Raw genomic sequence first — 26238 nt, forward strand, 5'->3', positions numbered from 1 at the left:
GTCGATGTTTCTCATCAATGTTTCTCACTCTATTTCTCTCTCTTCCTCTCTGTAAAAAATCAATAAAATATAATTTAAAAAATTTTTTAATATTGCCACCAATGAGAATCCCCCCACAAATAAGTGATTTTTAAACCTTTTTCTTTTCACAAGCATTCAAAACTTATGAAGCTGAATTAAACTTAAAAAATTTAACCGTTTTTCCCTAGCGAGTTTAGCTCAGTGGATAAAGCCTTGCCCTGCAGACCAAAAGGTCTCAGGTTCAGTTCTAGTCAAGGGCATGTACCTTAGTTGCAGGAGGCAACCAATCGATGTGTTTCTCTCACATTGATGTTTCTCTCAGTCTTCCCTCTCTCTTCCACTCTAAAAAAATGAATGGAAAAATATCCTTTGGTGAGGATAAACAACAACGAAATTTATTCTGATGTAATAGTAAATGTGATATTGAGATACGTTAATTTCAAATTCGTGATTTTTTTCATTATAAGTGTCTTAAAATAACATTTATAGTCTCCTACCTTTACTGTGCCACCACTGAGAACCTCACTGCTCAGCTTCCAGTAGACATACTTGTAAGTCAACTAGAGGCCTGTGGAGCCCCCTCCTCTCATCTCCACCTCCCAGTCCCCTCATACATCTAGGGCTTCACACAGCTGGTCTTCCCTACCTTCTCTTAGGATACCTGGAACATACTTCTCTCAGCCTCACAGCCCCCCTGTCCACAATGAACAGTGGAGCACTCTGCATCTGGCAGGGACACAGCAACTGCTCTTCAAAAAGAGATTGAAAGCATCTCTAAGGAGCCAGTCGGGGCTCCCAGCCACCCAGAACTCGGGTAGCCTGGAGGGACATCACTCTGGTTCAACCTCCAACTTGACTTCCTGGTTTTGGGAAGAATTTGGAAGGTGTATTTGAGTAAGTTTTCAGGACACTTGAATCATCCTTTCTATAAGATTAAGAAATTAGCCTTGGCCAATGTGGCTCGGTTGGTTGGAGCATTGTCCCATGCACCAGAAGGTCACAGGTTCAATTCTGGCCAGGGCACATACCTAGGTTGCAGATCCAATTCAGGTCAGGGTGCTTATGGGGGAGGGAACTGACTGATGTGTCTTTCTCACACTGGTGATCTCTCTCTCTCTCTCTCTCTCTCTCTCTCTCTCTATATATATATATATATATATATATATATATATACACATATATATACATATATACACACACACACACACACATATATATATATATAATCTTCCCCCCCACTCCCTCTCTAAAATCAATTTTTTTCTCCCCCCCCTAAAATCAATTTTTAGAAGAAACTTTAAACATTTAAAAATTATCAATGAGGTCAAGATAATAAATACCAAGTGTTGGCAATGATTGGATAAGCACCAACAGTTGAAATTTGAATTGATATAACCCCTTTGGAGAGCAAAATTATAGTATCTTATAAAGCTGGAGTTACCCAGCAATTTCACTTCTAGATGTATTCTCTTAGCACAAAGTCTTTGATCATTTTTGTTCTCATAGTCCCTAAAAATCCTAAAGGAATTTTGAAAAGCCATGTACTTCTTTGCAGTTTAAGTTAGATATATAACATTGGCCAAAATTTTAACATAATAGTTTTCAGTGTACTTTAGTAAATATCACTTAGCTTAGTGGATAAAGCATTGGCCTGTGGACCAAAATGTATTTAACTGGATCTAAATGTCTTAGTAATTCAGTACCTCCAACCATCATTAATTTTAAAAATATAATAAACTTGCCCTGACCAGTTTGGCTCAGTGGATAGAGCGTCGGCCTGTGGACTGAAGAGTACAAGGTTCAATTCCGGTCGAAGGCATGTACCTTGGTTGCGGGCACATTCCCAGTAGGGAGTGTGCAGGAGGCAGCTGATCAATGTTTCTCTCTCATCGATGTTTCTAACTCTCTATCCCTCTTCCTTCCTCTCTGTAAAAAAAAAATCAATAAAACATGCAATAAACTTGATGATTTGGAAGTTTTACATCATTCATTTTCCTCCTAAACTCATATTTTTGTCAGTTATCAATTTATTGCCTCACCTCTGAAGGCACCCTTCTATAGATGCTCTCCAATAATGGAACTCCTTTAAGTAGTGCACCTTTAAAGTCACCACAACGTTAAGTTTTCTCAGTAAAAGGCATGCAGGTCACAGTAGGAGGAGTAGATAGGCAACCTGGGTGTGAAGACTTGCAGCGGAGCCCTCCCCAGCCGTGGCCCAGACACTGTCCTTCTGTGACCTAGCAGCCTCAGCCTGACCTTAAGCTCTTTTCACCAAGAAACGAGCTGCTGGTTAGACCACATGCTTGCCACTGCCTGGCCTACTCACTGGCTCTGAAGGTCTCCACATCCCCAGCACCAGACTCCCACTGCACACCCAGGCCACTGGTTGCTGGTTGCCTGCTCCCCGTGAAATGAGTCGGGCCAAGAATAAATTCTATTCCTGTTTTTCATTTCTATAAACACAAGTGTTAAAAAAATCTTTTTCACATAAGTAGACAAGAAGAGAGTTTTTGTTATAATGATTGCCTTCATTCTTTGAACTTCTGAGCTTATAAGACCAAATAATAAACTGATCTATCAAAAAATTAATTTTGGTTATTTGGTTGATGCAAATAGTTATTCACTTTCTTGGCACTGACACCAATATTTCAAATTGTCTCTTGGGCTCCTGAGGTTAGGACATCTGAGGATATGATGCATTATAGTACAATCAGAAGTAGGCAAAAGTTATGTGCTCCTTTTATAACATGGGAATAGAGTAACTGCGAAATTAACATAGGAAAGAAAACCTCACCTCCTTAAGTTCATCCTGAGGCAGAACGGCTGTGGAAGATACACACGGAAGGTGAAGGTCTGTGAAGTTCCCTAACAGCACACCTGCAAACTACATGGAAATTCTTTGTGTACTCACAGGGCATGTACCCCAAATTTCAAAACTAGCTCCAGAGATACTGCTTATATGCTAAAAGAAACAAATACTAAAATGCTTATTTCCACATTATAATGAAAAAGCAGCAGCAGCCTAATGTCCATTAATAACAGAACGAATTTGTCACATATCCATACAGTCAAAATTAACTAGACCACATTTATTAAAATGGATGAATCTCAAACAATGTTGTGAAAAAAGCCAACTTCTAAGAGCTATATACTTAATGATGCTATTATTATACATTTTCAAAAGGCAGACAAACTAAACTTACATATACTGTACATAAACATTTAACTGGGAAAACAAAACGAAACAATGGTGTTTACCTCTAGGGCAAGCATGTTATACTCATGGGCAGCGCGCTGCCAATAAATGCATGCTTATGGGCTGACTTGTTAATGATTGTGGCTGAGTCTGAAATTGACCAAGGCAGGATAGAATATTGCCTTCTGCCTCACAAAGGAGTGCAGCGTAGTAAGCTGAGGAGGCTCAAAGGTCTACTGAGGGTTTAAAGACTAGATTCATTGTATGTAGGGAAGTTCTAAATAATTTTTTATTGATTGATTTTTAGAGAGGAATGGAGAGGGAAACATGGATTTGTTGTTCAATTTACTTATGCATTCAATGATTGATTCTTGTGTGTGACCTGACCAGGGATTGAACCCAAGATCATGGCATATCAGGATGACACTCTAACCAAGTAAGAATCCTGCCTAGAGCCTAAATATTTTTTCAGAATTATTTCAGAGAGAGGAAAGGTGAAGGAGAGAGAAATAGAAACATCAATGATTAGAGAGAATCATTGATTGGCTGTCTCCTGCACAATTCCTACTGGGGATCGAACCCACAATCCATGTTTGATTCCTGACCAGGAATCAAGCTGTGACCACCTGGTTCACAGGTCAGCACTCAACCACTGAGCCACACAGGCCAAGCCTAAATGATTTTTTAATAGATATTGCAGTTGACTCTATATAGTTCAATTTAAAGCACTAGTGTCAGTAGAGTATTATTTTATTACTAGAGGCCCAGGGCACGAATTCTGGGCTGATCAGAGGCCATCTCCCCCAGTCCTGATTGGGGCCGGCTGGCAGGGGGCTGGGGGAGAAGTACCACGGAGATTGGCTGGCCATGGAGGCTGGCTGTGGGAGTGCACTGACCACCAGGGGGCAGCCCCTATGTTGAGCATGTCCCCTAGTCGTTAGTCAACTGGTCGTAACAGTTGTTTAGGCTTTTATACAATATATATAATATACTAGTAGCCCAATGCACAAAGATTAATCAAGAATGGGCCTTCCTTTCCCTGGCTGCCAGCACTGCCTTTCTGCTTCGGCTTCTGGAGCTGCCTCTCTCTGCTCTGTCCCCGCCATCCCATGCTGCCCAGAAGCCCTGAGTGGCTGGGGCGGTGCAGAACGCCTGCATCGTAGCCATGGCAAAGATGCATCACGCCCCCAGCCGCTTTGCATCTGCATATGCAAATTAACCCACCATCTTTGGTTAATTTGCATACTCACTCCTGCTTGGCTGGTGGGTGTCGCAAAGGTACTGCCAATTTGCATCTTCCTCTTTTATTAGTGTAGATATTAGTAGCCCTGTGCACAAATCTCTGTGCCAGTAGCTTGCCAATAGCTCACTGCCGCCCTCCAATAGCTCTCCACCCACTGGCCCGCCCTCCTGTAGCTACCCTGGCCCGCCCTGCCACCTTCTGTAGCTCTCTGCTGCCTGCTTATAGCCAGTAGCTTGCTGCCGCCCTCCTGAAGCTCCCTGTGTCCCCCACCCCCCATAGCTTGCTGCTCTTCCCCCTCCTGTAGCTTTTGGCCACCCACTTGTAACTCACTGCCCCACCCTCCTGCTAATCCATGATCCAGTCATTACACTTCATGGTGTAACAACCATTTGCATATTACATCCTTATTATATAGAACTAGAGGCCTAGTGCATGAAAATTCATGCACTGCAGGGGTGTCCCTCAGCCTGGCCTGCCTCCAATCACAGTCCTGGAGCCCTCAGGGGTAGAAGGCAACTGGCGATCAAGGGAAGGCAATGCCCCCATCACACCTCTGCTGCTGCCACTGCCGGCAGCACAAGCCTCAGCTGACCCTGGTTACCTGCACCTCAGGCCATCCCTGGGTTGAGGAGACTGGGGGATTCTGGGGCATGTGTGTGGCAAGGCTGGGCTGAGGGGATTGGGTGCCGCCATCTTTGAGGGCAGAGCAGTCAATTAGCACTTTCCCTCCTAAGTGGCTGTGGGCGTCGCCATCTTTGTAATGGTGTGAAGGTCAATTAGCATATTCTCTCTTTATTAAATAAGATATATATATAAACATTATATTAAAAAACCACAGCTAGCAGTATTTTCAGTGTAGCCAAGGATCCAGAAGTACGTATAAAAGATTTGTGGGCCGAAACCGGTTTGGCTCAATGGATAGAGCGTCAGACTGTGAACTGAAAGGTCCCGGGTTTGATTCCAGTCAAGGGCATGGACCTTGGTTGCAGGCACATCCCCAGTGGGGGGTGTGCAAGAGGCAGCTGATCAATGATTCTCTCTCACCGATGTTTCTAATTCTCTATCCCTCTCTCTTCTCTCTGTAAAAAATCATTAAAAAAAAAAAAAGATTTGTGGGACACAAAAGCCCCTTGAGAAAGAACAACAAAGTTGCAGGTACAAAAAAAATCTATTGTATTTCTAAACACTAACAACCATCTATCCAAAAAGAAAATTTTTTTTAAAAATCCCTTTACAACAACATCAAATTAGAATAAAATATTTAGAAATAAACTTAACCAAGGAGGTGAAAGATCCATACACTGAAAATTATAAGAAATCAATGAAAGAAACTGAAGAAGATAACAGTCCCACAGGGTACTGGTTTGGAAATGGAACTTTATTCCAAACTGGAAGTAAGAGCCATCCCCAGGAATTTTTCTGGACTTTTTGAAATAATGGCTCTTTTCCCTCCTGAGATTGTAAACACTAAATATTATACCAAGTAAGTCTAGAAATGCTACAACTACTTGGAGAGATAATATACCCGGGAGTGAAACTAACAGAGAGGAAAGAGCAAACAGAAGAGAAAGACCATATTTTAATGATATAATTGAAACTATCTATACTAATAAAAGGGTAATATGCTAATTAGACCAGATATCCCTCCAGACTAGGGGTGTTGAACTCAATCAGAGAAGGGGCCAAAATCTAAAATCCAGCCTAAATCGCGGGCCGAATGGTTTACTGAACAGTCATAAACTGTCGTTGTGATGGAAACGCAGCGGAGTGCAGTGATGACAGCGCGGTGCGGGCCACATTGCAAGGCCTGGCGGGACGGATTTGGCCCGCGGGCCTTGTGTTTGACACATGTGCTCCAGACAAAGCCACGGTGGTGGGAGCTGAGGCAGAAGCGGTTAGGGGCAACCAGGCCAGCAGGGGAGGGTGGTTAGAGATAATCAGACTGGCAGGCAGAGGCAGTTTAGGGCAACTAGGCAGGCAGGGGAGCAGTTTGGAGCAACAAGCAGGCAGGCAGGCAGGTGAGTGGTTAGGAGCCAGCAGTCCCAGCAGTCAGACATCCCCCAAGGGGTCCAGGATTGGAGAGGGTGGAGGCCGTGCTAAGAGCCCCCCCCATCACATGCACGAATCTCATGCACCAGGCCCCTAGTCTCTCTCTATAAAACTATAATATGCAAATAGACCAAATGGCAGAACAACCAATCAGTCAGTCACTATGTGTGCTGACCACCAAGGGGCGTATGCGGAACATGGCGGGCACCAGCTGTGGCAGGATGGTGGAGCAGGTGAGCAGGGATTCCAGACGGAGATGTGTGCTGGGAACTGTCATCAGGGTGAGCCTCTAGTGGTTACTGAAAATTCTTTGCTCCCACGTGTCACGGTCCAGCTAGACACTTGTTCCTGTGCCAGCCATGATCGCTCGGCGCCATCAGTGGGTGCAAGCAGCAGCTACCAGCCCCGATCATCCCTCAGGGTTCTCCACCTCCCCATGGTTCCTGAGGGATGATCGGGGTTGGTAGCCACTGCTCACACCTCCTGCTGGTGCCGGCTCCAATCTCTCTCTGCCATCAGAGGGTGCAAGCGGGGCCGGTGCCGTCAAGCGTGTGGGAATGGCAGCGGCAGGAGCAGGTTGCCATCAGAGAGGGGGGCCACAGCAGGAGGGACTGGGTGGGGCATGGAGGATGGGCTGAGACCCACCCCTATTCCTGCCACAGCCTCATGGCCCGCAGTGCCTTTAAAGTGCACGAATTCGTGCACTGGGTCCCTAGTTGAATATAACTGAGAAACCCTGAAAGCCTTAGTTGCACAAACTGATATTACATGTATTTTTTCAAACTGGTTTGAGCTCATTTTTGTCTTGCAAGCAAGAAACCTAATACAATATAATAAACTTAATTACTCTTTATGTACAATTATCAGAAAGCTCTCACATACCACCAAAAAGCCCACCATTTCTTTTGTACCACTCATATAAAATTCTATCAAAGTTAGCTGCTACTCTGAAAGGAAAAGGCTTAGTTTGCAAAGATTATAAGGCTAGATGCTTTTCTAAATAGACACATGGTGAAACCTGAACCACACCTGCAGAAGCAGACTAAATATTACCAACCATACTCACAAAACAGTTTCATAGCATCTAAGCATGTCTGCAAATTGACTGGGTTGTCCAGCAGGTTCCAAAAAATCTGATCTCCTTTCCTCTTAACAACCCTCTCTCCTCTGCTCCAAATTCTAGCCCCAGAATATATTTTAGGTATAGATCCCTAAAAAATTAATCTCAAACCCAATGGGAGAAAAATATATGCAGAGATATTATACTATCATATATAACTAGAGGCCTAGTGCACAAAATTCATGCACAGATAGGTCTCTAGGCCTGGCTGGTAATCAGAGCTGATTGGGATCTTCTGGCTGCCAGCCAGTCCTTCCTTAATTCTGCACCTCCTAATTGTCAGGATATGTCATCTTGAGTGATCAAACTCCTGGTTTCCCAGTCAAACTTGCATATTAGGCTTTTATCAATATATAGATTCTTTAAAATTTCTTAAAAAAGGGAAACAGCTTAAGTGTTCAGCATAAAAACATGCTCAAAGTCACTAATTAGCTGAGAGATGCAAATCAAAATGACAATGTGGCACCATCTCACACCTGTCAGAATGTCTATCATCAACAAATCAACAAACAACAAGTGTTGGCAAGGATGTGGACAAAAAGGAACCCTCGTGCACTGCTGGTGGGAATGCAGACTGGTGAAGCCACTGTGAAGAACAGTATGGAGTTTCCTCAAAAAACTGAAAATGGAACTCCAATTTGACCCAGTAATCCCACTCCTAGGAATATATCCCAAGAAACTAGAAACACCAATAAGAAAGAATATATGCACCCCTATGTTCATACCAGCACAATTTACAATAGCTAAGATTTGGAAACAGCCTAGGTGTCTATCAGCAGATAACTGGATCAGAAAATGACAGTACATCTACACAATGGAATACTATGCTGTCATAAAAAAGAAGGAATTCTTACCATTTGCAGCACCATGGATGGAATCGGAGAACATAATGCTGAGTGAAATAAGCCAGACAATGAAAGAAAAATACCACATGATTTCACTCATTTATGGATAATAAAGAACATTATAAACTGATGAACAAAAACATAGATACAGAGGCAGTAAAGCATCAAACTGTCAAATTACAGTGGGAAGTTTAGGGAGAGGTGGTAGAGATAAGAGATCAACAGGAAGACTTGTATACATGCATGTAAGCATAACCAATGGACGTAAAACACTAGGGGCTGAGGGCATGTATGGTAGTGGGGTGTGGGGGGGGGCAATGGTAAGATATATATATATATATATATATATATATATATATATATACACACACCTTAATAAAAAGTGGAAAATAATAAGTAAAATTTAAAAAAATTTGGTCTGATTATATTAAGTACTTTCACAGTTTTCTATAACCAAAGTAAATATAGTAATTAGCATAAAGATATAGCCTTTGGAGTTTAAAACATCCCCAATTGTGTAGCTGGCCAGTTAGCTCAGTTGGTTAGAGCATGGTTCTAATAAACATCCCCAATTGCAAGATTACATAAAGGGAATAACATTAAAATAATGATAATGATGCAAATGCTATTCAATGGATTTTAAATTTTAGATCAACTATGGATCAAGTATAGAAGAGAGGTTATGCTATAGGCATAATATATTAGCAACCTTGAAGGTATAAATATATAGCTAGGAGAATATATAGCTAGGAGAAACTAGGAATTTTGGTCAAGGTAGGGAAAGAAGAGAGGCGGAATAAAGGGAAGGAGTACTAATTGAGGTTTAAATATATTAAAATTACAAAGTAACAACAGAAAACGTTAATTTGGATAAATATCAAACATGAAGAGGTAAGAAAAATAGGGATGTAAACAGTATAGGTGTAGTAAGTCTCAATTTTTCATCTTAAGGAATTAATACACAAATTAATAAATTTAATAAATCAAGTTGATAAATCAGAGATTAGAGATATAAGCATATCTTCTAAAATCCTAAAATAATCAGAATTAAATAGTGAAAAAGAGTTAATAGAGAAACTAACCAGGAAATATAATGAAGGATAAGGAATAAATGGGGCAAACTTGCTAGTTATCCTAAAATACTATTATTTTATATTTTCCCATTTGGTTACATCCTATCTAATTAAAGAGTAATATGCAAATTGACGATCACTCCAACACACAAGATGGCTGCCTCCAAATGGTCAAAGATGGCTGCCCCTAAGGAACCAAGGTGGCGGCATAGGGTAGACACCCAAATGCAGCCTACCACAACAAATTTGAATTTACGACTGGAAAACAGGGGAGGCATTGCCCTGAAGCACCAGACAGCTAGCTGACAGGAGGCTCTGTCATCTGGGAAGGAGAGAGAAGGCACGCTGACCCTCAGAAACTATGAAGGTACGGAGAACTGTGTGCGCAAAAAGGCACTGGCTTACTCCCGGTGCGGTAGAGGGCTGGCCGGGCCAGGCCGGGATCGCTGCTGGCTTACTCCCGGCGCACAGAGAGGGTGGACAGCTAACGCGCAGCTGGCTTTCTTGTTCTGGAGGAAAACAGAATCAACCTATTGCTCTGATAAATGGCCCCAGACAGGGAGAGGCCAGACTGTCAGGCAGCAGGCAGAGATCTCTCGGAGGTGTGTGAAGCCAGCGGCCATTACTGCGGGACTTGGGGAGGAGCCCACGGGAAAACAAAGCTTGTCTGCACCACCCCAAGACTCCACCCAGGCAAGGGTGCACAGAAGCTCTCCCAGCGGCTGGCTTTCTCTAAGGAGGGACTGGCCGGAATCCAAAGCTTGTCTGCGCCTTTACCAAAGAGGTGAGCGCACGTTGCTAGACTCACCGCAAACAGGACTTTTCTAAGGTGAGACTGACAGGGAACCAAAAATTGTCTGTGCCACCCCGAGACCCCGCCCTATCCAAGCGGAGTACAGAAGCCCTCCTAGCTGAGACACTGCTGATCCTCACAGCCAGTTGGCTTAGAGATCAATGCTTCCCAGTAATACCAACAATAAGCAAGGCTTAACAACAAGACTGCACACACAGCACACAAAGGGCTACACCAAGACTGTCCACTGCAGGTAACTGGGAAGGCTGTGCTACAGGGCTCTACCAGAACACCTAGCACACAAAACTATTCCATCAAATCAGGGAAACAACTAAAATGCAGACAAGAGGCAGGACACAAAGGAAGGAGATGGAGGAAAAGAAAAGAATGGACATTGAGTTCAAAACTAGTTATAAGGCTTTTCAAGAATATCCTTAAAAAAGCCGATAAAATAAATGAGACCTATGAGGATATGAAAAAGGATCATCTGGAAATAATAAAAGATCAACTAGAAATAAAGAATACATTGTTTGAAATAAAAATTATTACACAGAGTCCTAAAAACAGACTGGAAGATCGCAAGAATCAAGACAAAGATTTAGAACACAAAGAGCCAGAAGGCACTCCTCTGCAGAAACAAGAAGACAAAGAGAATCCAGAAAGTTGAAGATAATGTAAGAAACCTCTGGGACAACTTCAAACGAACCAACATCAGAATTATGGGGGTCCCAGAAGAAGAGAGAGAGAGCAAGATACCGAAAGGATACTGGAAGAAATAGTGACAGAAAACTTCCCCCACCTGTGGAAATAGACTTACAAGTCCAGGAAGAACACAAAACCCCAAACAAAAGGAATCCAAAGAGGACCAAGACAGATCATAATTAAAATTCCAAGAGCAAAAGACAAAGAGAGAATATTAAAAGCAGCAGCAAGAGAAAAGCAGGTAGTTACCTATAAAGGAGCAGCCATACGATTGTCAGCTGATTTGTCAACAAACCATGCAGGCCAGACGGGAATGGCAAGAAATATTCAAAGTGATGAATAGGAAGAACCTACAGCCAAAAATACTTTACCCAGCAAAGCTATCACTCAGAATCGAAGGCCAGATAAAGAGCTTCACAAATAAAAAAAAGCTAAAGGAGTTCATCACTGCCAAACCAGAATTACCGTATATGAATTGCTGAAGGGGGTTATTTAGGAAGAGGAAGAAGATATAGATAAATATTATGAACAACAAATATGTAACTATCAACAAGTGAATCTAAAAACCAAGGGAATTAAAAAACCTGATGAACGATTTTTTAAATTTAGATGGAATCCAAGATGGCTGCTCAGGTAGACACCTAGCCGCAGCCGCAAACAATTTCAATAAAATACAACTAAAATATAAAATGGACATTACCCAGAACTACAGGAAAGTCGACTGACTGGAAATTCTACAACGAGAAGCAAGGAAAAAACCAGAAGGAAGTGCAGCGGAGCTGGAAAAGCCTGAGGTATGGAGAAACGTGCGGCACACGGAGAGGACGGAGCCAGAGAGGAGGGAGGACGAGTGCCTGGCTGGCGTTCCCTAGCAGGAAGGAGATAAAACTCCGACTGTGCTGGGCCCCACTTCCGACTGCTCTGAAGCCCAGTTCTAGGCCAGACCCCGGGACCCAGGCTCATCCACAGGGAGCTGGGCTGCAAGGCGGGAACCCTGGGTAAGCGGCGAAAGGAGGTCCCTGAGGCGCACACATTGCACGCAGAAAAGGCATGGTCGGCTGTGCCACTGGATTGCCCCGGTGGGAAGGAGACAGGGGCTCCAGTCTGTTCTGAACGCCACCTCCAACTCCACATCCAACTGAACTGAACCCCAATACCGGGCTCATTGGGGGAGAGCATAGACTGTTTGGCAGCAGGCGAAAATAGAGGGCACCTTTCTCTCAGAGGCGCTTTGCAGCAAGTACTGAAGGACCCTGAGACGCAGGAGCCGCATAGGGCGGGGCTGACGGAAGCCAAGGCTGTAGACTCCACCCTGAAACCCCGCCCCATCTGTAGCTGCGAAATGCAACAATGAAATAGATCACAAACGAAAGAAATGGAGGACAAAAAGCGACTGGATATAGAGTTCAAATCTACGCTTATAAAGTTTTTCAAGAATTTCCTAGAAAAGATGGATAAGACCTATGAGGATATGAAAAGAGATCAACTAGAATTAATAAGGGCTCAACAAGAAATGATAAGGGATCAACAAGAAATGATAAGGGATCAACAAGAAGTAAAGAATACATTGTCTGAAATAAAAAATATTATACAGAGTCCTAAAAACAGAATGGAAGATTGCAAGAATCAAGTCAAAGAGTTGGTACATAAAGAGCCAGAAGACACTCCTCCACAGAAGCTAGAAGGCAAGAGAATCCAGAAAATTGAAGATAATGTAAGAAACCTCTGGGACAACTTCAAGCAAACCAACATCAGAATTATGGGGGTCCCAGAAGATGAGAGAGAGCAAGATATCGAAAACATACTGAAAGAAATAGTGACAGAAAACTTCCCCCACCTGGTGAAAGAATTAGACTTACAAGTCCAGGAAGCACACAGAACTCCAAACAAAAGAAATCCAAAGAGGACCACACCAAGACAAATCAAAATTAAAATTCCAAGAGCAAAAGACAAAGAGAGAATATTGAAAGCAGCAAGAGCAAAGAAGGTAGTTACCTATAAAGGAGCACCTATACGATTGTCAGCTGATTTCTCAACAGAAACCATGCAGGCCAGACGAGAATGGCAAGAAATATTCAAGGTGATGAATAGTAAGAACCTACAGCTAAAGATAATCTATCCAGCAAAGCTATCACTCAGAATCGAAGGTCAGATAAAGAGCTTTACTAATAAAAAAAAAAGCTAAAGGAGTTCATCACCACCAAACCAGAATTATATGAATTGCTGAAGGGGGTTCTTTCAGAAGAGAAAGTAAATAAAGATAAAAATTATGAACAACAAATACGTAACTATCAATATGTGAATCTAAAAACCAAGGAAATTAAAAAAAAATCTGATGAACAATATTAACTGGTGAATATAATAGAATCAGAATATGGAAGGGGAGTGGACTGAAGATTCTCGGGGGGAAAAGGGAGTGGGGGTGCGGGAAGAGACTGAACATAAACTGTACACCTATAATGAGGAAAATGGGGGGTGGGGAAAGGGCAGAGGGTGGAGTGGGAACCTGGTGGAGGGGAGCAATTGAAGGGGAAGGGGGGGAAGAACACATTTGTAATAATCTGAACAATAAAGATTTATTTAAATAAAATAAAAGATGGCTGCTCGTCATGTGGACACAAGATGGCCACCACAAGATGGCCAGCAGGGGAGGGCAGTTGGGAGGGACCAGGCCAGCAGAGGAGGAAGTTGAGGGCGACCAGGCCTGCAGGGGAATGCAGTTGGTGGGGACCAGGACTGCAGGGGAAGGTAGTTAGGGGTGACCAGGCCTGCATGAGAGGGAAGTTAGGGGCAATCAGGCTGGCAGGGAAGCAGTTAGACATCAATCAGGCTGGCAGGGGAGTGGTTAGGGGTGATCAGGCTAGCAGGCAGAAGTGGTTAGGAGCAATCAGGAAGGCAGGCAGGTGAACAGTTGGGAGCCAGCAGTCCTGGATGTCAGATTGGAGAGGGTGCAGGCTGGGCTGAGGAACACCATCACCACCACCTCCTAATGCACAAATTTCATGCACTGAGCCTCTAGTTACTTTAATAAAAATATATTTTAAAGCTAAATATATTCATTCATTCTGGAATTCCAAAGTATTTTAAACTATTCAACCCATGTCAAGTCTTTTTGCCTTCCACCATGCTTTCATCCAATGTTCTCCCTGACTCCTCTATGCTTTGCTTCCTCAGTTTATTACTACTCTCTCTACTATGTTTGATATGCCTTCTCCTTTCCTCTTCTGACATAAGCCAAAACTGGTCTTCCCTATCCTAGAGCAAACAAAAAATGTTCACTTGCCTGCAGTGGTCTGCATTATTCCTCTTCTGTTTCTCTTCTTTTCACTTTACCATTTTAAAAAGTAGTTTCTATTTCCCCCTGAAATCTGGCTTTTAAAGTGCAATAATGCTTTTACAGTCCTCATTCTACTTAATATTTTATTCAAGCATTTCACACAGAGCCTTTCTTTTTACTCTTTTTTTCCCCCCGAAGACAGGATGAGAATGGAGAGAGAGTGAAATATCTCACAAGAACACTGTTCCAAAGAACCCCTGGGCTGGCATCTAGTTCCAATTACAAATGCATCATTGCTTTGCTCAATAATATTTAATCTCTGTCTTTTGGCACCAAAAAAAATCCAAGTAAACAACTAGAAACAACCAGTCTCTCAATATGAGGATTGTAATATTTATTACCATTTCATAATCATAGTAATGTGCAAGAAGACTAACAGAATACAAACCTGAGTTAGGGAAACATTTTCAAGATAATTGAGCCTAAGGCTCAATATGATGACACATTGCCTTAGTATAGTTATCCTATAATAAACTCAACATTCCCCACTGGAAACAGTAAAATATCTTACAAATGAAGAAATAAAATAAGGAAACCAATGAAGTTTACCATTAGACAATATCCTGGTTTTCTTTAAAATATAATAAATTTTGACTGTTAAAAGTATATTAATTTGTTGCATCAAGTCATTCACATCTATTTGTGAGATATAGGGCACACTTTTGGTAAGATTACTGAATGAAAAAGATCCATAATAAAGCATTAATTGTGAGCCTCAAAGCTACTGGGAGAAAGAAAAAAAAAAAAAACCACACTAATGTAACCATATTTATGAAAAAACTAGCTGACTTTATTATCAATGTCAAACAAATCTTTAAATCAATTAAAATTTATTTAATGAAGTATAAGCTACTTTCACATTTGTCTATAACCATAGTAAATGCAGTTCTTGGCATAAAGACACAGCCTTTGGAGTTTAAAACATCCCCAATTGCAAGATTACATAAAAGAAACTCCCATTATTGTTTATGTGATAGTGGATTCGTTAATCAAATTAAAATAATTATACTATGTAGAATAAAATAAAATGGAAATAATTTACTCATAAAATTCATATTTAAATCATCTTTATTTACAAAATACTATCCTGAGAATGTAGTTCCATTAAGCTCCAATTTGAGCGTAAATATAGTCACTTAAGTAACAGCTGTTACTTAAACTGTAAATGAGAGAAGTCAAAATTACTTTTGATACAGATCATGTCTCAGAGAAATGTACACTTGAAACCTATATAATCTTATGTCACCCCAATTGTTTTAATTAAAAAAATAAAATAAAGTAAAAATAATTGCTTTTGAAGAGAGACCAAAAATAGTCAAGTTTCTTGTGGTTCTGGATGTTCACTCAGTAGTAGGCTCATTTGAAGGTGGACTCAACCCTGATGGGACCTCACTTCTACTTTCTGGATGTGAGGGAGGGGGTGGGGGGAAAAATCCAGCTCTTGGGGGAAGATAATGAGGAAAAGCTCTCGGTGAGTAGACATTTCTCACTGTTCAAAGAGATTAATAAAAGACATTTTTAACTTTAAACACCTGTACTGAAGCCCTAATAAATCATTAGTTTATAATTTCCAATCTTTACATTAAAAAATTGACAGCAGAATTATTATTTGATCTAACAAATAAATCTTTACACCATTGAGAAAAATATACTTTCTTCAACTACACATGATTAAAGGGAATACCATAAATTTTAGACCCAAATTTTGTCCTATGAAAATCTAACATCTTAACACTTTTAAAAAAGAATTACTTCAAACTATACAAACTTACTTTTAAAAAGTTTCCATGCAATACAATTTTCATTAGACTGAAAATTCAGATTAGTAATTCCCATTTGATGTTATCATAAAACATTTACAGCTATATCAGAGACTGTCTTAAAATTCACCAAAAGAGCCGAGACCGGTTTGGCTCAATGGATAGAGCGTTGGCTTGGGGACTGAAGGGTCCCGGGTTCGATTCCGGTCAAGTGCATGTACCTTGGTTGCGGGCATATCCCCAGTAGGGGGTGTGCAAGAGGCAGCTGATCGATGATTCTCTCTCATCAATGTTTCTAACTCTCTATTCCTCTCTTCCTCTCTGTGAAAAATTTAAAAAAAAAATTTTTTTTAAAGATACAAATAATTTCAGTCTTAACATAACACTGAAACAAAAGTCAATGATTTTCTTGACAAGTAAAATACAAAAATTCTTCCCCAGTACTGAGATGAATCAATCTGAATCTCATTACAGTCTACCAATGGTTGGCTGCCTTCCCAATACTGAAAAGTAATGGTATATTCACAGAATGTGAGAAAGGTTTTCCTCCACTGTATTACCACATGAACAGGAAGTAGACTTAATATATCTTATTACTCTATAAAACACACATTAGTTTTTTTAAAGCATACTTGCAAATGGAGGAGGTGGTGGGCCGGGAAAGTCCCCTGGAGGAAAGTAATCATGGGAAGCGGCGTACATGCTCCCCGGAGGTGGGGGGAAGGGAGGGCCTCTTCTCAGGTACAGGCCCCTCGCATCCACTGGGAACAATGGGCCTCTGACCGGAGGAACAAAGCCAGGGCCAGCTGCTTCACTTTTGGTGGGGAGAGATGCATCAGGCACATTTAAATTCTATAACAAATTGACATATGGCAATCACTAAAAATAAGAGCAAAATTTGTAATCACTTTCCTAAAAATCTTAGGCTTAGAAAGCCTGAAGCACCTAGGCAGAAAGCACTTCATGATAATCTTAAAAATGCTCCAGAAAAAAGACTGTTTTCTATATGATGAATTTTTGCCATCGCAAATATTTTATTAACTCGATTGAACCAACAAAGTAATATTCTGACTAAAGACATGACAGAATAGACCAAAAGTACAAAAATATACATTTTTATCAAGTACATACTGAAAAAAGATGCCTATGTTTATAATTACAACATAAGATAAGGTGAACAAAACCAAAATTATAAACATAGTAACAAAAATGTATTTTAAAACATTTAGATAAAAGTCCAAGAGGGAAAATCCAAATTCTCATTTAACTATAGTACAATAACTCAAGCCTCTTTTTTGTAGACACATTATAGTCTATAACAGTGTTTTTCAACCTTTTTTGGGCAAAGGCACACTTGTTTCATGAAAAAAATCACGAGGCACACCACCATTAGAAAATGTTAAAAAATTTAACTCTGTGCCTATATTGACTATATATAAAGTAATTCTCTTGAATAGGAATCAAATAAACACAAAGAAAGTATTTTATAATTACTTTATTATGAAATATTAAGTAAACAAAATAGTGAAAAATTATAAAATTCTTGTCTTGTCTGCACCTACGGCACACCAGGCAACATCTCGCGGCACACTAACAGCGGTTGAAAAACGCTGGTCTATAAGTTGTATTTTCTCACCATCAGGTACATTTCAGAAAAGAAACAGCTATAATGCTAAGTAAGAAGTCCATATATTTGTCAAAAATGAATGAAACAGCTTTATATTAAAAAATAGATTGCTAGCTAAATTTCTATTCTAGTAAACCAAGAGATTAGAAGGCTTCTAAATAATGAATAAAATTCCACTTTCAGTACTTACACCACGATCATCTTTGCTATCATTTCCACTGGATTCCATTTCTGAAGACTTTGGCCCATCTAGACATAAAAGTTAAACTATGAAAAATGCATGCCTAGAATAGCTCCAGATCACAAAGGATGTTGACACTTCCCACTCCCCTCATCAGCACATAAACTAGCTTGATACTAGCACCCTGTATTAGGGCCACAAGAGCAGCTTGAGGTCCCTGGGAATTTCGGTAGACTCAGCGTTCTACAAAGGCATATGGCAGCTTGTCCGGAGGCAATCTTGTCACAAGCAGTATCATGAGGAGACTTCTAGGAAGTAGCATTTCTATCCCTCCATTCTTTCTTTCCTTCCTTCATTTATCTCCAGCCTTACTTCCTTTTTTACCTCTCTCTCCCCTTTGCTCCTTCTTTTCTTTCCTCTTACCCTTCCTTCCTTATTCCTCCATCAAGAAGCACAGACTAGTGCCCAGTCCAGTTTGGCTCAGAGCATCAGCCTGTGGACTGAAGGGACCCAGGTTCAATTCCAGTCAAGGGCATGTACCTCGGCTGCAGGCTCAATCCCCCATAACTTTAGCCACTGTTTCTAAATAAATGTTCGAACTTTGTTATCAAGAACTACTTAGTCTCTGAGAACATTCCAGCCTAGATTAATCCAATTCTGATTCCACTCTTCTTATACCTGAGCTACTTAGCACTTCTGGGGGTGAAATAAACCAAAGCCAAGTACACTGGCATCACTCCAGGCTGATAATCTCCAGCCATAAGTCTAGTCACTTAGAAACTTCCTTAACTTTTTGTAATCAAACATATAAATATAACAGCAACTATATTCCTATGATCTTTCCTATTATAATGGAAAAGGATCTCTCTGAACAATCTATAAAAGTGATTCTGTGCTCAGAATCCTCCCCCTCCAGCTTCCTCAGGGATTTTCCTTTCTCTGTTGCTTTGCTCATCCCTTTTTGCAAGTCTGTCCCAATTATTATCTAAAAATGAGACAGCAGTCCAGCCAGCACAGCTCAGTTGTTGAGAATCAAGATTTACTAAATTTGAAAGAAAAAAAATCTTTTTAAGTTCTTAATGTTATATATACTTCTGATGTATATATTGGATATATACTATATTTCCTAACTTCAGTGGGTTGCTTTGAGGTGGTTTAAGGAAAAGAATTCCTGAGAAACAATAGATTCCTCATTAAATGTTAGTTACATCTAAGTACAAAATGTCTAAATAAGATAATTGATCAGACCAGCAATAGAGCATGTACTCAAATTATTTTTCTGGTGAATTTTCACACATCCATTTACATAAGCCTAATTTTCCTGATTGCTAAAACAGATATATGTAAGTGTACTGAAAAAATTAGAGAATTAATCATGATCAGAGTAAAATTTTCTTTCATAAGTTCAAACCTATGGTGCCCAAACCAATAACCAAATATATGCAGATGCCACAGATGTGTATAAATTAACAAGAAACATAAAAACAGGAAAATTTCAGTAAAGAAATTTTGGCCTTAAGGCTACCACAGATAGCAATGATATGATCCTTTATTCAGCTTCTAGTTCTTTAATTTGCCACCATTACTAAAAAGTATTTTTTAAAATATATTTTATTGATTTTTTTACAGAGAGGAAGAGAGAGGAATAGAGAGCTAGAAACATCGATGAGAGAGAAACATCAATCAGCTGCCTCTTGCACACCCTCTACTGGGTATGCGCCTGCAACCAATGTACATGCCCTTGACCGGAATCAAACCTGGGACCCTTCAGTCCACAGACTGACGCTCTATCCACTGAGCCAAACCGGTTTCAGCCTAAAAAGTATTTTTAATACATACACACAAGTATTTCTTACCTGCTGGCATATTAAAACTTCTGAGTTCTGCGGGTCCAGAGAGTCTACCAGTATTAGAATAAAATCTGTCTTGCCTTTGTGAAGGAAGAGCTGGATCAGAATAAGGTTGGCCTACAAAACAAGTTTTGAAACATTTTCTTTAGAAAAAAATAAATCAAGTTTACTTAAGTTTAATATATTGAATGTAGAGACTTCTCTTGCTTCCTAAAAGATAATATGGTAGACAAATAGTAAAGAATTTTAGGAAAATTACATATTACACTAAAAGCAGTAACTATTTGCTTTTGTAGTAAACACAATTATGATATTCTGCACTGAATCTTAAAAGTTCATTTATAATGTTTAAATTAAAATACAGGGTAGGCCAAAAGTATGTTTTTAATTGTGAATACATGAAACAGAGTTTATATATATATATATATATATATATATATATATATATATATATATATATATTTATTTATTTATATATATAACTATTATTATTATTATTATTATTATTATTATTTTAGAAAAGCAGGCAAGAATTTATTGACCACAGCAAAAAACACTTAGGACAGTGAAATAGAAAGGGCTCCTTCAGATTACCCCTTGTTCCAATCAATGGCACACACACTTTCTGAGCAGCACTTCAAAACATATTAAGTGGAAAATTGGGTCTCTGAATGGTTTGCCTCAAAACAAGGAAAGTTCTATTGGGACAGTATCCACAAATTACCTGAAAGGTGGAGAAATGTGTAGCTATCAATAAACATTACTTTGAATAAAGCACTTTTGATGTTTCTCCTGAAATTATTGTGTTTTCTTTTATTATAAAATCTACAATTATTAAACAGTACTCTTAACACAGTTTTTCTTAAGACAGGGCACACATGTACTCTTTTCTTCCATTCCCTTATGTTGCATATACTGGCTGACTTTCAAATATAAATATAACTATACTCTTCCCATACCAGACGAAGGAATCATCATCCTATGATCACGTTCCCATGGAGGTGAAAGGGACCCAGTGTCAGAAGGTTCCCTGTGAGGATCAGTTGACTTATCATAGCTTGATTTTCCCCTTTCATTAGTAATCAGATGGTCCTGAGGATTCCCTGGACCTCTTGAGCCTAATTAAAGAAAAAAATATATATAATTCTGTCTTATCAAAAAAAATATTATGAGAGCTATCATCAAATAAAATCCAGACAGTTTTTAAAAAGTGAAAACAATCCGATTCCAACAAAATTTCCCTAAACTAAATTAAACTAAAACACTATCCTACCAAAGCCATTTCTAGGACAATTTTGCCATGTGCATCAACAAGTACTTACTTATAAAATTTGTTTGTAAATGGTATAAGCATAATAGTTTATATATAAAATCAATTGTTAAATTTTATATTATAAATAATCTCTGAAAGATAAAAGTAGAAAGTTGCAAAGTAAAGATTTCTATATCAGATGCAAAAAGATAATTATAAAATAAAGTTTTTGTTGCTTAACACATTAAGCACCATGTCAGTAACCAATAATTGACACTATACTTTCTATCCAGACTGTCAGTCACTGGCGCCACCAGCTTATCAGTGAAATTGGATATCTTGGACTACACAGAAAGGAAGACAGAATAGGCTTGGCACTTAACGTACTGAACTAATCTACCACGTCAAAGAGCATGATTTATTTAAAATAGTCATCTTAGGGACAATATTCATATTTTAATGATTCTACAAATATTTAAAGTATTTCTTAGAAAAATTCTTTGGAAATATATTTAGATTAACCTAAAATCACTCAAGGAATTGTATGTCAGTGTTATAACATGACATGACTCTACTTCTCCCCCAAAATGATTCCACCCAATCTGATTACAAACTTTGTATCAATGGGTAAATTTGTGTGTAAATGGCTTATAACTATTTCTAAATGTCAAATTCACCTTCAACAAGAGCTCACAGCTCTGAAGGCAAGTCTAAAACAAGAGTTTCAGAAACAACAGCACTGTTGGAACAACAACTTCGAACAAAATATTAATTTGGATGAGAAAATCTATCATGCCTACATTAATTAATAAAGGAGAAAAAGCACTTTATTTTATTTACTTATTTTTAAATATATTTTTTAAAATATATTTTATTGACTTTTTACAGAGAGGAAGAGAGATAGAGAGTTAGAAACATTGATGAGAGAGAATCATCGATCAGCTGCCTCTTGCACACCCCCTACTGGGGATGTGCCTGCAACCAAGGTACATGCCCTTGACCAGAATTGAACCCAGAACTTTTCAGTCTGCAGGCCGACGCTCTATCCAGTGAGCCAAACCAGTTTTGGCGAGAAAAAACACTTTAAATTCCCTTATGACTCTAGAAAGGATAGTATCTAAATTAATAACCCATATGCAATTAAAAAAGAAGACAGCCCCAGGCTGGTGTTGCTAACTGGTTAGAGCATCAGCTAGAAAACTGAAGGTTCTTGGGTTCAATTTCCAATCAAGGGCAGATACTTAGGTTGCAGGTTTGATCACTGGCCCTGGTTGGGGTGAGTACGAAAGTCAACCAATTGGCATATCTCTCACATTATATTTCTTTCTATCTCCCTTTATCCCTCCCTTCTACTCTCTCTAAGAAAATAAATTTAATAGGGGGGGGGGGGAAATCCTCTGGTGTCAATAAGCAAAACAAAAAAATTTGAAAAGACAAATATAAAAAAAATATTTAAATACTAAATAACAAAATATATTAAACACCTCATTTATCCATCATTGAGGGGTAAATGAGATCAAAATTATATTGCCCAACAAATAAAAGATTATTACTTTCAAGAAAGCTTTTTAAGAAAAAAAAAAAACCACATTTTTAAAATAGAAGTCTTTTTTAAAAAAATATATTTTATTGATTTTTAGAGAAGAAGGGAGATGTAGAGATAGAAACAATGATGAAAGAGAATCATTGATTGGCTGCCTCCTGCACGCCCTCTACTGGTGATCAAGCCCACAACCCAGGCATGTGCCCTTGGCCAGAATTGAACCTGGGACCTTCAGTCCCAAGGCTATTGCTCTATCCATTGAGCCAAACCAGCCAGGGCTGTCCACACACTTTTTTTGTGGGCAGAGTCCATTGGCTTCCTTGGGGGCTTTTTCTTCTTCCCCCTTTGTTTCTCCACAAGTGCTGTCTTTTCTGCAGACAGTATATTGGCCCCATAAACAGAAGTCTTTCTAAAATGCTTCCCACATTTCAAAACCTCCTTTAATAAAAGGAAACAAAATTTATTTTGACTTTTTCTTGATTTGTGCAAATCAGCACAAGCCTTCTCTTTTTTAAAATATACAATAATCTTTTTAAAAAATGTTTAGCTACTGCTGAAACTAGTTTGGCTCAGTGGATAGAGTTTCGGCCTGCAGACTGAAGGGTCCCAGATTTGATTCCGGTCAAGGGCATGTACCTTGGTTGCGGGCACATCCCCAGTGGGGGTTGTGCAAGAGGCAGCTGATCGATGATTCTCTCTCATCGATGTTTCTGACTCTCTATCCCTCTCCTCATCTCTGTAAAAAAAAAAAAAATCAATAAAATATTTTTTAAAATGTTTAGCTACTATCTTTTGTAGAATCAAGTGGAAAACTGTCTTTTATGTTAAAAGGTCAATCATCTCTTTTCCTTATAGCTGTACATTCTACCAAATTCCCCAAATCTTTCCTTCTAGTTTGTTCATCCTTCTAATCAGTTCATAAAAAATTTTTAAAAAATTAAAATTAAAAAAAAATAAAAAAAAAAGCTGGAAAAGCAAAAAACTGAATTGGTAAAAATGTGCAAGAGTGATTAGACTAAATTCTTCTACAGTGAAGCATAAATCTTTAAAGAAGACATTCAAATGCTTTCCTCTGTTTACTTCCAGAAGACCAAGTATAGGCCAACTGATTTATTTCTAAGTGAATATTACAAACTTAAGTTGCCAAAGGTTAAAATTTTTCATTCAGACCCAATGTTTTATACAATTTATTCTAAAAATATTATTTCCTTATACTCAGTCTTATTCAAACATATCTCACCCAATTTTAAAAAGGTGAAAAAAAGGAAGGAGACTTGGTCATTCTTCTTTGGTGGGTCATAGGAACTTTCAGTACAAAGCAACTCTCTTATGGCCTGCTGATTACTTATAGCTTCCCTTTTTATTTATTTATTTTTAAAAATGCACTGTTGTTTATTTATGCAGGTAACCAGGATATACATTGTAACATTACACTTTTTTTTTAATTTCTCTGTAAGCATTTCTAACAAATAGCAAAACACCCTTACAAATCATGTAAACATATCATATATTTAAAGTAATTAAAAAGGAGAGGAAAATAATTGAAATAGGAGAGGAGAAATCAAAGATAATTTTTACTCTTATTCCAAATATTAAATTAACTACAAGCAATCCTTGACTTATATCATTCAACTTCCAGTGATTCTCATTTGTGTCTAGCCAATTATACCTTTATTTCTAGAGCACTCTTTTTAAGATTGCTGCCTACAACCCATTTTGGTGCATGATATTAATTTGGTCTTAATTCTTAATCACTATTCTTTTTTAATGAAACGGAATGGAACTGAATAGAAAATATCAAAGCATTGAAAATAGTAATAAGTACTACTTCAATATAATATATTATATTGTAAATGTATTATACATTTACAATATAAATGTAACTGATTTCAATTACACTTATATTGATATATACTATGACATGATATAAAATATATTTCTTACTCTAAGCCAGGTTAAAAAATTGAGGGAAAATTAAAGTAAAGCTCTCTTAAGAGCTCTAAGTGTCAATCTGCAACTCAATCTCCTTCCCTGGGAACTTTCAGTTCAAAGCCAATATCTCTTCTCTCTGAGATATCCCAGGCTGTGCATCCATCTGCTGTGGGACTAGGAAGCAGGAAGGACCAGTGAGTGTATGTGTAGCAAATTGGTAATGGGAAAGGATAAATAAGAAATGGGCAAGTTGAGAATGTCTCATAAACATAAAGTAGAAAACTGATTTTTTCATATCCTTGAAGGAAATTCCAAAGAAAATGATCCCAAAATATTTAATTAAATAATTATGAAGCTTCAACAGAGAAGTACACAGACTTTCTGAGAGGCTATTTTAATGAATTGTATCCATTTGAATATTAGTGCTTTCTTATATTGTATTATGTTTGTTTTTATTTGGTCTCATTATTTTCTGTTCCTACCTCAGATTCAATATGTTAACATCACTGACAAAAGGGGGAATGGGGACATGACACTGGTGAAGAATGCTATCAGTTCTAATAAAACAGACTTGAGGCTAAAAACCTGACTTTTGATTTTGGAATATAGCGTTCTATTATCTTTGAAATTTGCTACAATTCAAGGAAAATTTTAAAGCAACTGATATAGTGAACAAAATATTGTGAGAAATCAAAAGAATACTCCATCTAGGCAGGGGCTGGGTGGAGGGGGGCAGAAGAGGGGGAAAATAGAGACATCTGTAATAGTGACACAATAAAAATAAAGAAAATTAAAAAAGGAATACTCCAGGTACATAGGTAACACCAGAGTAAGTGCTGATGAGCTAAATGCAGAAAGACCAGCAACTAATACTTAGGGACTTGTAGTTCTCAAACTCTCAAATCATAAAACACATAAAGAAGCCCTGGATGGTGTGGCTCAAAGGGTCTCGGGTTAGATTCTCAGTCAAGGGCCTGTAACTAAGTTGCAGCTTTTATCCCAGCCCCAGGGGCAGGAAGCAACCAATCAATGTATTTCTCACATCAATATGTCTCTCACATCAATGTCTCTCTCTCTCTCTTTCTCTCCTCCCCCCCATACTTCCTTTCCACTCTCTCTAAAAATCAAAGGAAAAAATATCCTCAGGTAAGGATTAACAAAAACAAACAAAAAAGAAACACATAGCCGAAACCGGTTTGGCTCAATGAATAGAGCGCTGGCTTGGGGACTGAAGGGACCCGGGTTCGATTCTGGTCAAGGGCATGTACCTTGGTTGCGGGCACATCCCCAGTAGGGGGTGTGCATGAGGGAGCTGATCAATGACTCTCTCTCATCGATGTTTCTAACTCTCTATCTCTCTCCCTTCCTTTCTGTATAAAATTAATAAAATATATTTTAAAAAAAACATATAAAAGGATAACAAAACAGATAATCTTAGGTTGTCAAAATATTGACAAATAATTTAGGTCTCCTTTAAGATTAGTATCAAACTCTGTGAACAAAAGAGCAACCGTGAATTCCTCAATACTAAAAATAAGATTCTTTCACTTTGTTTTTCTACAATAAAAATATCATGATAATGAAGTAAAAAAAAAACTACCTTCTAATATTTCATTAAAGTATAATTTTATGCTGTTATATTATTTTATATACTTTATAAAGGTTTATGTCATGTAGTATAAAGCAGAGTCCTTAAAGTGAAAAATATTATTTA

At 38.8% G+C, this 26238-nt stretch overlaps 1 protein-coding gene across 1 annotated transcript in view; it reads right to left on the minus strand.

The window, feature by feature from the left end:
- Positions 1–15145: 15145 nt before the first annotated feature.
- Positions 15146–26238, minus strand: part of MIA2 (MIA SH3 domain ER export factor 2) — a 99983-nt gene continuing 88890 nt past the window's right edge. The window contains 6 exon segments of the mRNA XM_045587696.1: positions 15146–15721; positions 15723–15868; positions 16772–16991; positions 17957–18015; positions 19804–19914; positions 20757–20915. Of these exon segments, the coding sequence (XP_045443652.1) occupies positions 15695–15721; positions 15723–15868; positions 16772–16991; positions 17957–18015; positions 19804–19914; positions 20757–20915 (722 nt within the window). The 3' untranslated portion in view covers positions 15146–15694.

The sequence above is a fragment of the Pipistrellus kuhlii genome, unplaced genomic scaffold, assembly GCF_014108245.1.
Source record: "Pipistrellus kuhlii isolate mPipKuh1 unplaced genomic scaffold, mPipKuh1.p scaffold_m20_p_1, whole genome shotgun sequence".
Lineage (NCBI taxonomy): Eukaryota > Metazoa > Chordata > Mammalia > Chiroptera > Vespertilionidae > Pipistrellus > Pipistrellus kuhlii.